We start from the raw sequence: 19,702 nt of genomic DNA, 5'->3' as shown, positions 1-19,702 counted from the left end.
CACAGCTGCACTCAGAGCCACGGCAGGAAGAAGGCAGAGATGGTGAGAGCATCAGAGACGGCAGAGGAGACTCCCCAGCAGTGTCAGTACTCAGCACCCTGCGTGCGGGACCTTGAAGCTCATTTACTGACCCTGCGCTTGTGCAGGAATTCATGGACTCAGGGAGGAGACTCTGACTGCACACCTCTGGTGGGCCTGCCGAAGAGGCACTGCACGTTTAGAGGACTGAACTCAGGAGGAGGTGGACGCCTGTGAGCTGAGGGCACCCAGGACGGGCTTGGCAGGCTCTCACGGGCCAGCCCTGTTGACTGTCACTCTGGTGAAGGCTCTGTGGTGTGAAGGGAGGCCAGTTCTGGGGGGCTGGGCTCATCACAGGCTGGGAGGGGCCAGCCTCCGGTGTCCAGGACAGGACACGCCTCTCCAGGCGAAGAAGCCCAGCCCACCTCTCATAAGGTGCGGTGCCTGGGCCCACCATCCCTCAGAGGGGCTCTGGGTAAGTTCCGGTTTCTTTTACAGCAGCAGAAACAGGTGAACATAATCTGGTCTAGGTTATATTTGTCTTTATAGCAAGGCAGTTGGAAGATTATCTGTATATCCAGATATCTAAACCCATATCTATACTTATATCTGTGTCTATGTCTATGTCTACACCAACGTCTACACCTACATCTACATCCACAGCAACGTCTATATATCTAACCTATATCTATGCTGTGCTGTGCTAAGCCACTTCAGTCATGTCTGACTCATTACATCAGCATGGACTGTAGCCCGCCAGGCTCCTCTGTCCGTGGGATTCTCCAGGCAAGAATACTGGAGTGGGTTCCCATGACCTCCTCCAGGGGATCTTGCTGACCCTGGGATTAATCAGCATCTCTTATGTCTCCTGCATTGGCAGGTGGGTTCTTTACCACTAGAGCCACCTGGGAAGTCCACAATTTATGTATCTACACCTCCATCCACACCTGTGTCTGTATCCACCTATCTATCACAAGTTATACTCAAACATAAAGCCAGGGAAGCTGGATGAGAAGGTTTTCCAAGACCTTGATGTTTCAGTTTTTTCCAGATTTCGGGACCTGCTCACCTGGGCAGGGCAAGATGTTGCATTCCTGGTATTCTAGGGACGGGCCCAAGCAAGGCATGCCCCCGAACTTGGGCTCCGGGTTGTTGCAGACACGCTTCCGATTCCGGATGCCCCGGCTGCAGTCTCGGCTGCACTGCGACCACGACGTCCAGGCTGACCACGCCCCGTTGACGGTGTGGGCGGAGTATCTCCCCGCCCGCAGGAAATCTCCGGACAGGCCTGCCAAGGAAATGGCCGAAGTGTGACTTTGTTAGGAGCTGTTAGAGTAAACAGAGTCCAAACTAACTCTCATTCTGCAGCCACTCTCTGCTCTGCCTCCGCAACTACATTCTCAAGTATCCATGGAACAGTTTTTACACTACAGAAGTGAAAAACGAAATAAAAATAAAATTGCAGTTTGCCTGATAATCTCCTGTAATTCAGGTCTTCTATCTCCGCAGTTGCTATTAAATAATGGTGCAACTAAGACCTCGATTTGTGAATGCGGCAACGTCCTTGTACAATAACAGAGTTCTTTTTTTTTTTTTTTTTTTTCTTTTTTGGTAATAGATCATTTACTGTTCTGAAAAACTTCTTTCAAAGAAAATACACCCTTCTCACTTCCATTGGGAATTCTGCAACAAATTGCCCTTGTACAATTTGTGATTATTTTGATGAACATGGCTACTGCCTTAAAATATTAAGAAATAGTCATTTTCTCAAATGGAAGCAGGGTGACATGGGTTTTAGCAAAAAACTCTCAAAGTATGGCATGAGGTTCTGGGTGTGAGGAGGCAGATATATGGATGGTTCTAGGCTTCTTGGTTGCTTACTTAAAATTTGTGGCTCAGAAACCTATGTGGGGTGCTCTTCAGAGAAAATGGATGAGAAACCTATTTCTCTGATGAGAAAGTCCTTTGTGGTTAATCAACATAGAACATACAATTTAGCCTTGTTTTGTGTGATAGGAGCCAAACAAGTCCAATCCTGTTTTCTCAGGGTATCAATACCAAGATGGGTGGCTGGTAATTAGAACTTGAAGCCACTAAGAAGCAAGAAGGATGAAGTATTTTTCAAACTATGCCCACAATATACTTTCAGAGGAAATGTAAGATGTCTTTTTAAAATGTATATCAAAATTTTCCTTAGTTTATATTACTATCCTTAAAAATGAATGTTAATGTTGGTTTTATATATACATGAGAAAGGAAGGATTAAAAAAAATACATGTTCAGAAAAGAGAATAAAGTTAAAGAAACAATGTCATTCATTTTCTCTTTTTTACCTTTGATGTCATAAGAATTAAGTTCACAGCCTGCTCTGAAATAAGGGAATCAGTGACTGAATTGAAGACAGGGTTACCAGATTTAGTGAATAAAATACAGGAAGCCCCGTTAAATTTTAGTTTCAGATAAATAACAAATAATATTTTAGTATAAATATGTACATAAGTGCATGGGATATACCTATCTTAAAAAAAGACGCATGGAACATGTGTGTGTTAGTTGCTCAGTCCTGTCCAACTCTTTGCAATTCCATGGACTGTAGCTCACCAGGCTCCTCTCTCCATGGTCTTCTCCAGGCAAGAATACTGGAGTGGGTTGCCATTCCTTTCTCTAGGGCATCTTCCCAACCCAGGGATCAAACCCAGGTCTTCTGCATGGCAGGCAGACTCTTTACCACTGAGCCACAGGGAAGCACATGGAACATACTTATACTAAAATAATTTTTGAAAAATATCTGAAATTCATATTAAATTGCACATTTTGTATTTTATTGCAGAACCCTAACTTGAGATCATTAGACCATCTCTTGTGGTACATAGATATTTAAAATGGGTCTTCAGTTACCTATTTCTTGGTATTCTATCACCTACCTTCTCACTAAAGTAGGATTTTATAATGAATCAGAATGCATATCATGTTGCTTGATTTTGTAGGTAGGTAGTGTTTATTCCTTTGACTTAAAGTGTATACTTATTCAAATAAAATACTTCCCTAAAGTAGACTTCCCGCCCCCTTCCCCACCAAGAAACAATGAACAACCTGTCTAGCTGCTGAACTACAGGGAACAGAACAGTTTGAGGTCAGGAGACAGTTAATGTCAGTGGAAATACGATTGGGAGTGGCTCTGGAGGGCAACTGTTGAGCCGCAAAGCATCCAGGCTGGCAGCTCCAGGAGGAGGAATGGAGATCTGAGACCCACGTGTAGCTGGTGACCCTCACTCAGAGCTGGTCCTTGTGAGCGCAGCCCTGTGACAAAGCAGGAGCAGACTCATGGCACCTCCATAAGCTTATCCCACCCACGGCAAGCCCGACATTGGCGACTCATCAGCTCCATGGTCTGTCAAGGCCAATTACTTTGAACCTAAAAATGATGTTGATGGTGGCTGTGTATTCTCTACCACAGTCACATTGGGAGAATAACAGAGAATCATAAATGCAAAAGTGTAAGGAATGTTTGAGCTGGTCCAGTGTAAGATATGACTACTACTGTTCTCATCATCTTGCTCCAAGAACCATCTTATTTTCTTCTTAGGATTGCACTGGTTTTCTTAAATCAGATGAGCGTTAGAGGAGAGATAAAGAAAGAAGCAGAAATGAATCTCTCTGGGATGGCCAACCTTACTTCCTTTTCTGTAGTTGAGACACCTGAGCCTCAGAGGGAGCTAGTGAGTTGCCTGGTGGGTGCAGGCCAGAGTGGCGTTAGTGGCAGAAGGTGGCAGGACCAGGCAGAGAGTGGATCATCCCATCTACCTTAGTGCTCTCCCTACATAAGTCATACGACATTGAAGGGATTTGTACAATTTTAAGGGGCAAAGCAGTTTCAAAGAGTATTAAAGGATTCTCACATACTGCCTTTTTTAGAAGAAAGATTCTTTCATAGACATAAACACAGATATGCACTTCCTTTGTCTTTGTCCCATGTGGGGAGTAAAAAAAGGAAAAGCTTTATTTGCAGGTTACATTTCAGTACCAACTGCAAAGGAAACTGTACAGTCTCTGACATCAATAATGATAAATATATATAATTGTATGTGAATAAAAGTGGTGATGGAAGAATACAGAGGTTCCTCAGTATATATTCTGATACTAAATAAATCTCCCATAAATTTTTCTGGACCCATTATAAATATGGTGCTATTTTGAGGGATGGAATCAGGGAACCACCCTAACATGTAACTAAATATTTATGGTAAGGGTCTTTCCCACCAGTTTGCTATAAATTCAGTTCTGATGTGGAGAGATCATTGTTATAAACATGGCTAAGCCATAATGAACAGGAAAAATCCACCCTCCCCACCAACTATTCTGTGAACTTGGAGAGGAGATGGAATGCCTGTCCCCGGAAGCAGGTCAGTCCCTGCGGAGTCGCTGACTCACCATCAGTGGAGCAGCCACTGGTTCCATCACTAGAACAGTACCGCATCTCAATTCTCTGTCTTCCCACTTCCAGCAAGTTTGGATCAGGCAGACGGGCTTTGCACGTGTACCGAAATCGCTGCTCGTAGTGACCCCCATTGTCAGAGATGTTGACAGGCGTCCAGGGAGTCCAGGGCGTGGTCTTTTTCAGCTCAGGGCATGGGTTGGTGTTACAAGGCTGGTACTCCTAGGAGAGAAAACGCATGACATGTGCTTATCATACTGCAGAAACAGAGCCTAGTGCTTCCTTCCTTAGGTGAAAGACAGGATTCTTTCAAACTTCAGGTCCTGAGACCCACCAGCCACTCTACAAAGTTAAAAGCACAATTTTTTGGTCAAACTAGGCATTCAAGAGAAGTTAACTGCAAAGGAATCTGCACAGTTTCTCCATCAACAGTGAGAAAGAGACAATAAATGTGATTGCATGTGAATAAAAATGGTACCTATCATTACATTTACTGAAAGTGAATAAAGATGGTGAAAGGGCTTCCCAGGCAGTGTTCATAATAAAGAACTTGTCTGCCAATGCATGAGACATAAGAGGTGTGGGTTCAATCCCTGGGTTGGGAAGATCCCCTGGAGAAGGAAACAGCAACCCACTCCAGTATTCTTGCCTAGAGAATGCCATGGACAGAGAGGTCTGGCTGGCTACAGTCCATGGAGTCACACAGGGTCAGACACGACTGAAGCAACTTAGCAGAGCAACAAAAATGGTGATCCCCCAAATCATCTTCCTTTCACTTAATAATGACTGAAAATGCTGTTTATTCTGATAGGTTTAGCTGTTTTTGTTTTTTAAGATTATAGTTAATTAAAATAATGGAACCAATATTTGTTTTTAGGATGATAATGTGTTTGATTTGAGATTTATGCCTAGCGTAAGCTCTGGATCACACATTCAAAGTGTTAGAAAGGTAGCTATCCAGCTGATAACACAATGCATGATAACTTCTAGTCTATAAGAAATTTCCACAAGATAATTTAGTGGTTTTTCTCAGTCTCAGCTCCCTTTCCTCAAGCCAGGTGCCTCCCCAGCAAGCAAAAGTGGGAGGACCCAGGCAAGTGGGCCATGCAGTTGTGGCTGGTGCAGTTTAGGACTGTACTGCTGCTGCTGCTGCTGCTGCTAAGTTGCGTCAGTCGTGTCTGACTCTGTGCGACCCCAGAGACGGCAGCCCATCAGGCTCCCCCGTCCCTGGGACTCTCCAGGCAAGAACACTGGAGTGGGTTGCCATTTCCTTCTCCAATGCAGGAAAGTGAAAAGTGAAAGTGAAGTCGCTCAGTCGTGTCTGACATCGCAACCCCATGGACAGCAGCCTACCAGGCTCCTCCATCCATGGGATTTTCCAGGCAAGAGTACTGGAGTGGGTTGCCATTGCCTTCTCCGATAGGACCATACACCTAGGTCTAATTATTTGACAAGAATTTTAAGCACTATGTCTCCAGAAACAAGACCAAACCTAAGGGGTGCAGAGTTTGAACACAGAACTAGATCCCAAGTCCTCCTTTTGACAGCAGAGGATGTTTCATTAGAGAGAAAACCTACAATCTGCAACACACCCAATGATGGCCATACTTTTAAAACAATTTTATTAATGTTAAATATACATATTAAATGGGAGTTAAGTAGCTTTCTAACATTATTAGAAATAGTAAATTTTTCATAATAAACATGGCATCCAGTCCCATCATGTCATAGCAAATAGATGGGGAAATGATGGAAACAGTGACAGATTTTAATTTTTTTAGGCTCCAAAATCATCACAGATGGTAACTGCAGCCATGAAATTAAAGAGTGTTTGCTCTTTGGGAGAAAAGCTATGACCAACCTAGACAGCATATTAAAAGACAGAGACAGTACTTTGCCAACAAAGGTCCATCTAGTCAAGGCTATGGTTTCTCCAGTGGTCATGTATGGATGTGAGAGTTGAACTGTGAAGAAAGCTGAGTGCCAAAGAATTGATGCTTTTGAACTATGGTGTTGGAGAAGACTCTCAAGAGTCCCTTGGACTGCAAGGAGGTACAACCCGTCCATCCTAAAGGATATCAGTCCTGAATATTCACTGGAAGGACTGATGCTGAAGCTGAATTTCCAATACTTTGTGAAGAGCTGACTCATTGGAAAATACCCTGATGCTGGGAAAGATTGAAGGTGGGAGGAGAAGGGGACAGCAGAGGATGAATGGTTGGATGGCATCACTGACTCAATGGACATGGGTTTGAGCAAACTCCGGGATATAGTAAAGGACAGGGAAGGCTGGAGTGCTATAGTCCATACGGTCACAGAAAGTCGGATACAACTTAGCGGACAAAGAACTACAAAAATTCTGTCCTTCCCCCCATTTCTTTCAGTTGAATATCTAGATATTTATTCCTTGGACCTAACAACAAGAATTTTCCAGTAACAAGCATCATCTATTAACTGTGTACCATGGGAAAAGGATTTCAATTTTTATTCCTTACCCTCACTCTGCATTGGAGAAGGAAATGGCAACCCACTCCAGTACTCTTGCCTGGAAAATTGCCTGGATGGAGGAGCCTGGTAGGCTATAGTCCATGGCGTTTCAAAGAGTCAGACACGACTGAGCGACTTCACTTTCTTTCTTTCTCATTCCATGTCTTCAACATTGATGCAGCTTTCTCACCTCCTGTCATCTTAATGCAGTCATGCTGTGCTTTTGGTTAGCTCAAAATCCAGTGTTTGCACTCATTACTAGATGAACACTATCCATAGGTGACTGCTGCGGAAAACTGATTAATTTCTGTCTTGTGGCCAGTTCCTTCCCGGCCCGAGTCAAGGGCTCTCCTGTTTTGTGGGGATGGCTTTCTAGTCTCTATGACCTTGTCATGCATTTGTACCCCCTCCTCATCAGATATTTGGACACCATAAGAACTGTGTTGCCTGGCATATGCTTTGAAGATAAAGTCTTGGTAATACTATATAAATGAATTCTGGTAGGAGAGAAAGCAGCCACGTGTGTCCACACCAGAAGCTTTAACTGGAAGCCTATTTCAATGTTTATTTTGTCACAATTCTAATTAATTAGCTTTCTCTACTCAGAGTCCATCTTTTAAAATTTTTTAAAAGGAATCATAATCAAAGGTTCTTAATTTTGTGACTTCACGGGCTTTTAACAGAAACTATGTAATCACCGCTTTCCTATAATATCTACTGCACCTCTTCCCCATCCCACATGGATGGCCCCCGTCTCCACAGCAACACACACTGGAAGAGAGGTGACTTCATTTCCTTTGCTTATAGCATCTTTTATTATGGCATCTTTCGGATGCTGCTTTTTAAATGAAAACAAGAAAGCTCTAACGGGTGCCATAAACCTAATCGTGTGAAGTACTACACAGAACACGTGTGTGCTTTTTTCACTTGAACTGGAGACCACGGGATAGGAATGCCTTCAACCTTGTCTCCGACCGTCCAGGCCCACGGTGTGGGACACTGCCAGCCCCAGACTGAAATTCCATGTGCATTCCCTTCCTCACTCTGTGCCAGCCTGGCTGGGCAAGTGCCCACCGGCTCCTTGACAAAATGGACTTAAAGCACATGCTGCTTATGGACCCCTGCTCTTAGCATTAACACGTTTGGCATCACCCTCAAACCTAAGATCCCGTGTCTCAAGAAAAAACGTAGAAAGTCCAGTAATTCTGAGTTTCATTGCACTAGAAATTTCACCTCTTCTATGGAGACGAAACTTTGGTTTTGAAACAGATGAGTAGCGAATGTATTTTAAAACCTGAGTTTGCCTCCGTGTACTGCTAACAGGCTCAGAAGGGAGTGGGGATGAAATCATCCCAGAGGTAGGCAGAACTCAAGGGTGAAGAAGATCAGTTCAGAGCCAGTAGACCTAAACCTCTGATAACAAACTCTGTCTCCTTGTGTCCCATTAACTCATCACTGCTCAAAATCCAACAGGAGTGTCAGGACCTCTCCTTTCAACTGCTTTTTAAGTTTTGATGATGATGCATTGATTTAAAATATCAAATTTATTAAATCCTGAGAAATGGTATGACTGACCTGTTTTATATTAATAACCAAAATTATAAAGTGACTCAATTCAATGGTGAGCCATTGTATGGCTTCACTGTGCCTGTGAGCTCCAATTTTCTGAGGAATTGATGCTATAAGTAAAATGGAGAGACCGTGACAATCCAAGCAAGTCCAAATTTGAATGGACCTGGAACAGCATTACATTAAATGTTAAAGAATTGGTTTTAAAAGTGATTTCAGGGAACTAATTGTTATTACTTGCCACATAGGATTCTTAATATTCTCGTGGAAAAGCTAAGATAATAATTGGGAGTAAATCAATCTCACTGCTGCTATATATCCACAGGAATTAAAGTCAGGATCTCATAGAGATATCTACACTCCCATGTCCATTGCAGCCTTATTCACACTGGCCAAGATATGGAAACCTAAGTGTCTAATAACAAGATAACGGAGAAAGATGTCCACACACACACACACACACACAAATATTATTCAGCAGCAAGAAAGAAGGAAATCCTCCCATTTGAATAACTTGATTGGACCTTGAGGGCATTATGCGAAGTGAAATAAGAGAGGTAGAGAAAGACATTCTGTATGATCTCACTTATATGTGGAATCTAAAAATGACAAACTAAGAGACACAAAGTAGTGTGGAAGTTACCAAGGAACTTCTTGGTTGGGGGAAACGGGGAAATATTGGTCAAATGGTACACACGTCCACTTATAAGACTAACATGTTTGGGGATCTAGTGTACAGCTTGATGATTATAGCTAGTAATACCGTATCACGCACTTGAATCAGGCTAACAGAGCAGATTTTCAGTGTTCTCACTGTAGCAAAGAAATAGTGATTACGTGACAGGACGGAGGTGCAGACTCACTAATGCTATGCTGGTGACCATTTTGCAATTTATAAATGCATCAAATCAACACACTCTACACTTTAAACATACACGCATGCACCTTACATAATGTTATGTGTCAGTTAAACCTCAGTAAAGCTGGAAAAAATAAAAATAAAGACAAAAAGAACAAAGGAAAAAGACGCACGATCACTACAGCAATTTTCAGCAGCTCTTCCAGTATGTAGTCTGTGTCCTCTCTGTCCCAGTCGACAGGAGCACCAGCGGGCATTGAAAGTTTGACCAGAGACCTGGGCAGCACTTCCTACTCCCCCACCTCTGGGCCGAGTCTTACATATAGACAGAGCCTCCTGGGTTCATTCTCTCCTCCTCATCTTCATCATCTTTTTTTCTAATTCAGGCCATGGCACCTCAGGCCTGTTGCATAGAATTAAAGCATGTATTTCACTCACATTTAATTGCATATGTATAATTCAGCCTCCATTAATAGACTGAAAATTTGTCAAGAGCAAGAACTTTGTCATATTTATTTTATGCTATCAATCTTAAGGCCAACAATATTATTTTTGGTGAATGGACAAATCATACTGATCGATTCACAAGAAAGTCCATTCTGGTGGAATGTGTATAAATTTGGGAAAAAATTAGATGGTCAAGTGGGGGTGCTGTAGTTTGTTATTAACTTTTCCACTGAGAAAATGAAGATATCTTATATTCCACAGATTGAAAGTAAAATAGAGAGATGGTGACAATCCAAGAAAAAAAAATTGATACCACATGTTTGGCACAAAATAAGAAAATTATCCTTAAAGTGATTTCATCAATAGCTGAATATATAAATATCTTCTCATCATGGAACACTCATGCTTTCTACATGCATTTATCAAGTTTTCTTTCAGTAACTTAGCAAGTCACACACGGAAACAGAAAGCCATTCTGCATAAAAGATACAAGAAAGGAATGCAATTGTGCTTTCAAAGGTCCAAACCACATGCAAAGAAGCATATCTGTGACCCCAGGAGCTTGCAGAAACAGAGCCAAGACTGACAGGGAATCTTGGAAGTTAATTTAGAGGTCACAGCAAGGAAGAGAAGGAAAGGGCGACAGTGTATTCAAAGTTATAATGCTGCAGAATCACTTCTGTGTCCAACCAAGATGACGTAACAGAAATGGGATTAACTCTTTCACCAAAAATAACTTAAAATACATAAAACAACAGTTCTTAAGACATTGGACATCAAGTGAAGAAGGATACTGATTGCCAAGTTTGGGAAACATGAAGTGAGTCCTATAGCTGACCAAGCCAAAACCCTAAGAAGGTTCCTAGGTGGTGGAGGAAGGAAGAACCCAGGCCAGGTACAGGCTAGTGTTCAGGGAGACAGAGCTGGAAACTGGAGGAAGCCAAAGGCACTGGAGCTCTCCAAAGGAGAGACCTACAAGGCAAGAAAACGCTGGTTATGCACAGCTTCTCCCTCCAGTATTCAGAATAGCAGAAACCCACGAACAAGTATGATGAAACTACACACGGGTGGCAAAAGACCCATCTGGAAAGATCAGCGAGAGCAGTACTTGTCGCGGGCATGAGGTTGGGAACAGTGCTCGCTCCTAAGAGCCAGACTGAAAAACTCCGTAACTCGCCTAGCATCAGTTAGGGTATCAAGGAGGGTCTTGTCTCCATAATGCAGAAAAATCACTCCAGACTGAACTCTGTTCCGATCTCAACTAACAAAGCTTACAAGCAAAAACCAAAAAGATCAAACTAATTGCACATAACTTGATCTTGTCCCAAAGGAGAGCTCTAGCATATTTGGGGGAATTCAGTATTATTTGATGAACAAGGAAAAGGTCACAATATCTTACATCTGGTCTAAAATTACCAGATAAGCAAAGAAGCTTCTGGAAAAAAAAAAAAAACAACCCACAAATAACAGAACCTATTATGAGAAAAAACATAAGTCAACTGAAATTGGCACAGAAATGACATACGTGACAGAATTTGTGATTCTGTTTTTTAATATCTGTGGCTGATATTTAAAACTGTTATTATAACTGTATTGCATATGTTCAAGGAGCTAGAAGAAACTAATATATTAAGTAGAAACATGGAAGATATACAGAAGAGAGATAAAGTCAACTGTAAACAACATCAACTCTAATTTGGTACAAAAAGACATTAGAAAGAAAGAAACATGTGAATATCCCCCATTAGCTGAGATACAAAAGTGCTTAACAGGGTTTTAAGAAATGAAATTCCCAACTATACACAAAGGCTAATATTTCACAGGTAGGGATAACATTAGGGGTGTAAGTTTGCATGAACATTATCAATGTAATTCACCATATCAACAGTCTAAAAAGTAAATCTAGCTGTGGGAAGCTGTTGTCTAGCACAGGGGGCTCAACTCTGTGCTCTGTGCTGACCTAGGAAGGTAGGATAGGAGGTAGGAAGGAGGTCCCAGTGGGAGGGGACGTATGCCTACATATAGCTAATTCACATTGCTGTACAGCAGAAACTAACACAACATTGTAAGTCAATTTTACTCTAATTTTAAAAAGTAAATCTATATGAACATCACAGAAATATCATTTAATAAGGTCCAAAAATCCATTCCTTACAGAAACTCTCAATCAACTGGAAATAGAAATAAATTTTCTAAATTCGACAAAGGAAATTTATTTAAAAGTATACAAGCAACTGCTTAGTCAAAGGTTAAAGCCTGCATGCTTTTTTTAAAGCTAAAGAATATAAGATAAATATAAATAATAATTTTGTTCCTATGTGCTTCCCTGGTGGCTCAGAGGTTAAAGCGTCTGCCTGCAATGTGGGAGACCTGGGTTCGATCCCTGGGTTGGGAAGATCCCCTGGAGAAGGAAATGGCAACCCACTCCAGTATTCTTGCCTGGCGAATCCCATGGACGGAGGAGCCTGGTGGGCTACAGTCCACAGGGTCGCAGAGTCAGACACGATTGAGCGACTTCACTTCACTTCATGTACTATCAAAGATATGAAATACTTAAAAATAAGTCTCAAAATACGCGCATGACTCATACACTTAAAAGAAACTGAAATCTTCTAAATGATCTATAGAATCAAAGCAGTCTTAGTCACTATTTCAGAAGTCTTTTAAAAATATAAATTTGACAAGTTAATTCTAAAATTCATATAGAAATACAGAGTTTCTAGGACAGCAAATACATTCTGAAAAAAAAGGACATCATTGGAGGACTTACACAATCTGACTTCAGGATTCATTATAAAGCTACAATAATGAAAATGCTGTGTCATTAAGATTGAAAGATTGAGCAAAGGAACAAAATGAAAAGCTCAGAAATAGACCCACATACATAGGATCTACTGATTCTTTGAAAAGGTACAAAGACAATTTAGTGGAGAAAGTTGTCTTTCCAACAAATAGTGCTGGAACAATTTGATATCCATATGCAAAAAGATGAACTTTGATTAATATCTAGCTCTACCTGTGATAATAAACTCAAATGAATTGTAGACCAATATCTAAAACCATAAAACTTCTAGAAGAAAACCTTAGGAGAATATTTTCAGGACCTTAGGTAAAGCAAAGACTTCCTAGATACAATGCCAAAACCATCACTCCAAAAAGAAGTAAAAGTAAGTTTTATTAATCAAATCAGAAACCTCAGCTCTTGAAAGACACTCACTATTAAGAGAATGAAAGACTAGTTACACACTGGAGAAAATATCTTCAAATCAGATACCTGATAAGAAGACTCATACCCACTGGAAATTTAAAAAATTAAAACTCAACATGAACAACAACAAGAAAAAACGTGGGGGAGAATGGATACATGGATATGCATGCCTTAGTCCCTTTGCAGTTCACCTGAACCACAGAGGGCAAAAAGCATATATAAGGATACTCAACATCACTGTTTAGAGACAAAAAAGCAAATTAAACCCACAAGAAACCACCATACACCCTTTAGAAGAGTTAACATGTGACAAACAGGAGAAACCCTGAACCTGACCATATCAAACTCTGGTGAGACTGCAGAGCAACAGGAAGGCTCTCTCCCTCACACCCTGCTGGTAGGAATGCAAAATGACAATTGATTTGAGAGCTTTTTTTTAAAAATTTTTTATTTTTAGTTTTTTATTTTTTTAATTTTAAAATCTTTAATTCTTACATGTGTTCCCAAACATGAACCCCCCTCCCACCTCCCTCCCCATAAAATCTCTGTGGGTCATCCCCATGCACCAGCCCCAAGCATGCTGTATCCTGCGTCAGACATAGACTGGCGAATCAATTCTTACATGAGAGTATACATGTTAGAACTTGGCTAAAAATGTAAACATATGGTTTTTCCAGTGGTCATGTATGGATGTGAGAGTTGGACTGTGAAGAAGGCTGAGCGCCGATGAATTGATGCTTTTGAACTGTGGTGTTGGAGAAGACTCTTGAGAGTCCCTTGGACTGCAAGAAGATCCAACCAGTCCATTCTGAAGATCAGCCCTGGGATTTCTTTGGAAGGACTGATGTTAAAGCTGAAACTCCAGTACTTTGGCCACCTCATACGTAGAGCTGACTTATTGGAAAAGACTCTGATGCTGGGAGGGATTGGGGGCAGGAGGAGAAGAGGACAATGGAGGATGAGAGGGCTGGATGGCATCACCAACTCGATGGACGTGAGTCTGAGTGAACTCCGGGAGTTGGTGATGGACAGGGAGGCCTGGCGTGCTGCGATTCATGGGGTTGCAAAGAGTCGGACATGACTGAGCGACTGAACTGAACTGGACTGATACTTACTGCAGTGACCTAGACTTTTCCCTGCTAGATATTTACCCAAGAGAAAAGAAAGGACATGTCCACACAAAGATTTGGACATGAATGTTCACAACAGCTTCATTTGCATTAGCCAAAAAAAAAAAAAAGGACTCAATGCATACATCCGTTGGCAAGTAGATATCTAAGCAAATCATCTTATATTCAAATGAGACTGCTTGATAATGAAAACAATGAACTGCTATTATGTTCAACACAGAAGAATCTGAAAAGAACTGTGTTGAGTGAAAGAAGCTCCCGAAATATGAGTGACAAAGTATAATGCTGTTCACATAAACTCATGAAACATGGAACTAATGTAGAATCAAAAAGCTGAGTAGCTATCTGGGATTAGAGAGGGAGGGATATGTATGAGGGAGGGTTACAAAAGGAAACAAGGGACCTCTGGAGTTGATGAACATGTTTATCCTCTTGTATTGATGGTTGCATGGATGTACATATTTGTTAATTTATTAAATGTTAAGCATCTGAAGTATACTGTATAACAATCATACCCAATGAAAATATTAAAACATATGGTCACAGAAAAATATCTTTTAAAATATGATGGTTAGTTTGCTGATTTAGAAACGATATTCAAGACAGTTGCTTACACATACACATAGCTGCACACAAACTAGAGTGATTTTACGGTATTCATGTTGGAATATTTGCATCTGGATGTAAACTACTAAGAACTTGCAGATTAATGTTTCATAAATGCAAAATATGCATCATCAAGCCCAATTTTACCTGTCATCACTTATGCCTGAAAACGGTATTCTCTATCATACAATCAGCCAGTGTAGCAACTGCTTGTCATAGCCACTATGTACACATGAATTGCATTCTTTTATAATCTTATTTCTCTCACAATCAGTTTCCTCAGCTGCAGCGCATTTCCATGCTGATGGGATCTTTGAACATGAAGGAGTTATTATCTTCCTTGGGGTCTGGAGAAGTTTGTGTGCTGCAAGATGGCTTGGTAGGAGAACTCAGCCCAAAGGCCACCTTCTAACTTCCGTGTGTCTTTGTGCTCAGTCATGTCTGACTCTTTGCAGCCCCATGGACTGCAGACTGCCAGGCTCCGCTGTCCACGGAATTTCCCAGGTTAAGAATACTGGTGTGGGCTGCCCCTTCCTTCTCCAGGGGATCTTCCTGACTCAGGGATTTAGGATTTGAACCCATGTCTCCTGAGTCTCCTGCACTGGCAAAGCAGTTTCTTAACCACTAGTGCCAACTGGGATGCCCACCTTCTAACAATGCTAGAATAATCTTCCGATAGGACGATTCTCTGCAAATCCTAGAACATGTCTCCGTCCGTTCAGGGTAGTATAACACAATACCACAGGCTGGGTGGTTTGTAAACCATTTATTTCCCACCATCCTGGAAGCTGAAAGTCCAAGACCGGGGTGCCTGCCTGCATGGCCAGGTGAGGGTCCTCTTCTGAGTTACAGATATCCCTGTGTATACGCATGTGGTGAAAGGGGCCAGCTAACTCACTGGGGCCTCTTTCGTAAGGACATGAATCCCACTCACGGGGGCTCCACTCTTATAGCCTAATCATGTCCTGAAGGCCCCATCTCCTAATACCATCATCTTCAGCATTAGGTCTTCAACACATGGATTGGGGGTCGGGGAGGGCAGAGGCAGGGCACAAGCACTCAGCCTATAGCAGAAGACATCCAAACAATGTCGAGTGAGAGGTTATGCAAGATGACCTCAAAGCACTTAACAAACACATTTTGGAAATCCACCATCTTGCTTTTGATTTAGCCTGCTGACCCAAAATAAATATTCAGGGCATACACTTGAGGGCTTCCCAGGTGGCTCAATGGTATCCACCTGCCAATGCAGGAGAGGCAGGAGACCCAGGTTCAATCCCTGGGTTGGGAGATCCCCTGGAGAAGGAAATGGTAACCACGCCAGGATTCTTGCCTGGGAAATCCCATGGACAAAGGAGCTGGGTGGGCTACAGTCCACAGTGTTGCCAAAGAGTGGAACATGACTTACCAACTAAGTAACGATACACAATTGAATCTGGTTCACAGAACAGAAAAGATCTGATATCAGACACGGCTGAGAGACTGAACAACATCAACGTGACCAACAACTAATCTGAAGAGAGGAGGATGATTTAGAGATTTTAAAGAATATTCACGATTTATTTCCTTCATTATTCTTAGTCATTAATGGCCCCCTGACATAACAGAAATTTTCTTTAAAATGTAAAAGCAATATTGGAACAAAAAGAGTGAATATTTTTAAGTATAAAATCCACTGATAGAACCACTATGGAGAAGAGTATGGAGGTCCCTCAAAAAACTAAAGATAGGCAATGGCACCCCACTCCAGTACTCTTGCATGGAAAATCCCATGGATGGAGGAGCCTGGTAGGCTAGAGTCCATGTGATCGCGAAGAGTCGGACACGACTGAGCGACTTCACTTTCACTTTTCACTTTCCTGCATTGGAGAAGGAAATGGCAACCCACTCCAGTGTTCTTGCCTGGAGAATCCCAGGGACAGGGGAGCCTGGTGGGCTGCCGTCTATGGGGTCGCACAGAGTCGGATGCGACTGAAGCGACTTAGCAGCAGCAGCAGCAGAACTCCCATGTGACCCAGCAAGCAGAAAATCATAATTAAAAAAGACAACAGGAGTATCCCAAGGTTCACTGCCAGGACATGCTTTTCTATTTACAATTTATTATAATAACACTATTTACAATAGCCAGGACATGTAAGCAGCATAGATGTCCACTGAGAGATAAACAGGTAAAGAAGATGTGGTCTATATATATCATGGAAAACTGCTCAGCCATTAAAAAAAGATGAAATTAGGTCCTTTGTAGTTGTGACAGGACCTAGAGACTGGCATACAGAGTGAAGTAAGTCAGAAAGGGAAAAAAACAAAACAAATATTGTATTAACATATTAACTCATGGATGTGGAATCTAGAAAAATGGTGCTTGTGAACCTATTTACAGGGCAGGAATAGAGACGAAGAGGCAGAGAATGGACTTATAGACACAGAGGAGAAAGGGAGGGTTGGAAGAACTGGAAGAGCAGAGTTGACATACAGACACTTTCAGTTCAGTTAGTTCAGTTGCTCAGTCGTGTCCGACTCTTTGCGACCCCGTGAATCACAGCACGCCAGGCCTCCCTGTCCATCACCAACTCCCGGAGTTCACTCAAACTCACTTCCATCGAGTCGGTGATGCCATCCAGCTCTGTCGTCCCCTTCTCCTCCTGCCCCCAATCCCTCCCAGCATCAGGGTCTTTTCAAATGAGTCAATTCTTCGCATGACGTGGCCAAAGTACTGGAGTTTCAGCTTCAGCATCAGTCCTTCCAATGAACACCCAGGACTGATCTCCTTTAGGATGGGCTGGTTGGATCTCCTTGCAGTAGATCGCTAGTGAGAACCTGCTCTATCGCACAAGGAGCTCAGCTTGGTACTCACTGATGACCGAGACGGGTGGGATGGTGAGGGGAGGGAGGCAGGAGAGGGAAGGGATATATGGGTGCCTGGAGCTGATACTCCGTTGTCCAGCAAAAGCTAGCATGACATTGCAAAGCAATTATACACCACTAAAAAAAGTATTGTTAAAATGTAAAAAGGAAAAAAAATCCCCACCTCAGGGGAGGGAAGTGGGAGGAGGGTTGAGGATGGGGGACACCGTACACCCATGGCTGATTTGCATCAATGTATGGCGAAAGCCACAATATTGTAAAGTAATTAGCCTCCAATTAAAAGATAAATAAAAATTTTTAATTCTGACTGTTCTATTGCAATAACTGCCTGCATTTCAGCAGATCTCCTCTAAGCAGCCACTCTCCCCTCTTATGCCACGTTCCTAAGTCTTTGATCATTTGTTTACCTAGGGGTCCCCCAAGCCTGCAAGCTTTTTGAGGGTAACACCTGGGGTTGAAGCAGCTTCCTTCCATTTGAGTGAAGCACTGGCAGTACCGCTGGCTCCAAAGGGGGAACAGATTGAGATAAACAGCTCAGGGGCTTTCAAATGGGTGCGTTTACTTTCAGCAAGGAGTCCGCCTGCATTTTTCCAGGTGCAGAAAAGCAGCAAAACATTCCCATGCCTTCACACTAAGAGAGACGTGTGCGCCTGTGCGCTTTATCAGATTATATACCTGTGTGCATCTATAAAACATAGCTGGCCTTCTTCCTCACACATACTTTTAGGCATTCCTTTTTATAACACTGTAGAAAGCCCAAGAGAATAAGAGAATCAGTGCTGTTGCTGGAAGTCTTTTTTATTATAGGGGCTGTGATTTGTGGTCCACTGTAAACTTACATCTCAAATGAGAAGATCCATTTATTTGCTTTATTCTTTCACTATCAAGCCCTTAAATTCTTAGTTTCTGAGAGTGAACATCAAGAATTCAGACACTTTTTTTTTTTTTTTTTTTTTTTGGGCAAACACCTTGCAACGAGAGGAGAAACTACTTTTAGTTAGGAGTGAAAGGCTGTCATTAGGAAAAATGTTTTCTTCTCAGATGGATGATGGAAATGGGTGACCTTGAGCAAAAAATTCCTCCCATTACTGCCATTCCCCCATTTTTAAAGGAAAAAATGCTTCATAGTAATATACTTGCTTCAGAATATTTGTACATATTTTAAGAGTTCTTAGAGGAATTTTGGAAGAACGAGAGTAAATAACACAAACCAAAATGAGGCTCTGTTTTTTAAGTTTATGGCAAACTCATGGGGCATTGCTTTTACAGTAACACATGATGGTAGTCGCCCTGGATTCTTTTTTTTTTTAGTTTTTCTTTTTTTTAATTTTTAATTTTTTTATTTTAATTTTTACTTTATTTTACTTTACAATACTGTATTGGTTTTGCCTGACCCAGAGAGATGTTATGGGCAGGGAGGTGGGAGGGGGGTTCATGTTTGGGAATGCATGTACACCCGGGGTGGATTCATGTCAATGTATGGATTCTTTTAAGTAAGAAAAGCAAATCATCTGCTTTCTTACTAGAATATGACTGTGTGTGTGTGTGAACATCATCATACATATACAATAGAAAAACATGATTAAAGGAAAGAAATCTTCCCTATAAACATAAGATGTGGATGTTATGGATATATTCATAGAGTCACACTCGTGTGCACCGAAGTGGCTCCACTTCTTGGCAAGAAAATGCAAAAAAAAAAAAAAAAAGGAGTAAGGAATGGTTATAAGTCATCAAAGTGAAAGTTGCTTAGTCGTGTCTGACTCTTTGCAACCCCAAGGACTATACAATCCATGGAATTCTCCAGGCAAGAATACTGGAGTGGGTAGCCTTTTCCTTCTCCAGATCTTTCCAAACCCAGGGATCAAACCCAGGTCTCCTGCATTGCAGGTGGATTCTTTACCAACTGAGCTATCAGAGAAGCCCGTTAACTCATGAAGACACAGGTTAAAACCATACTCATGGTTTGGGTAAACCCTAGTTTAAAAAAATAAGTGCATTGTATTAATATTAAAAGCTGTTACTTAGTAGCCTAGGCAACTGTTAGTATTTTACCAATATGCGGTTATTAGTCTGTT

The 19,702-nt window shown here is 41.8% G+C and overlaps 1 protein-coding gene across 3 annotated transcripts in view; it reads right to left on the bottom strand.

Moving 5' to 3' along the window:
- The window catches only part of SEMA5A (semaphorin 5A), a 555,951-nt gene that overhangs the window by 22,146 nt on the left and 514,103 nt on the right, over positions 1–19,702 (bottom strand). For all 3 annotated transcript variants that reach the window (XM_018065613.1, XM_018065612.1, XM_018065614.1), the window contains 2 exons: positions 4,450–4,675; positions 1,088–1,306 (listed from right to left, as the gene is read on the bottom strand). In XM_018065613.1, the coding sequence (XP_017921102.1) occupies positions 1,088–1,306; positions 4,450–4,675 (445 nt within the window). The remainder of the gene's footprint in view (positions 1–1,087; positions 1,307–4,449; positions 4,676–19,702) is intronic.

Source organism: Capra hircus, chromosome 20 (assembly GCF_001704415.2).
Source record: "Capra hircus breed San Clemente chromosome 20, ASM170441v1, whole genome shotgun sequence".
In the NCBI taxonomy this organism is placed as follows: domain Eukaryota; kingdom Metazoa; phylum Chordata; class Mammalia; order Artiodactyla; family Bovidae; genus Capra; species Capra hircus.
This window is presented reverse-complemented; position numbering and strand designations above follow the sequence as displayed.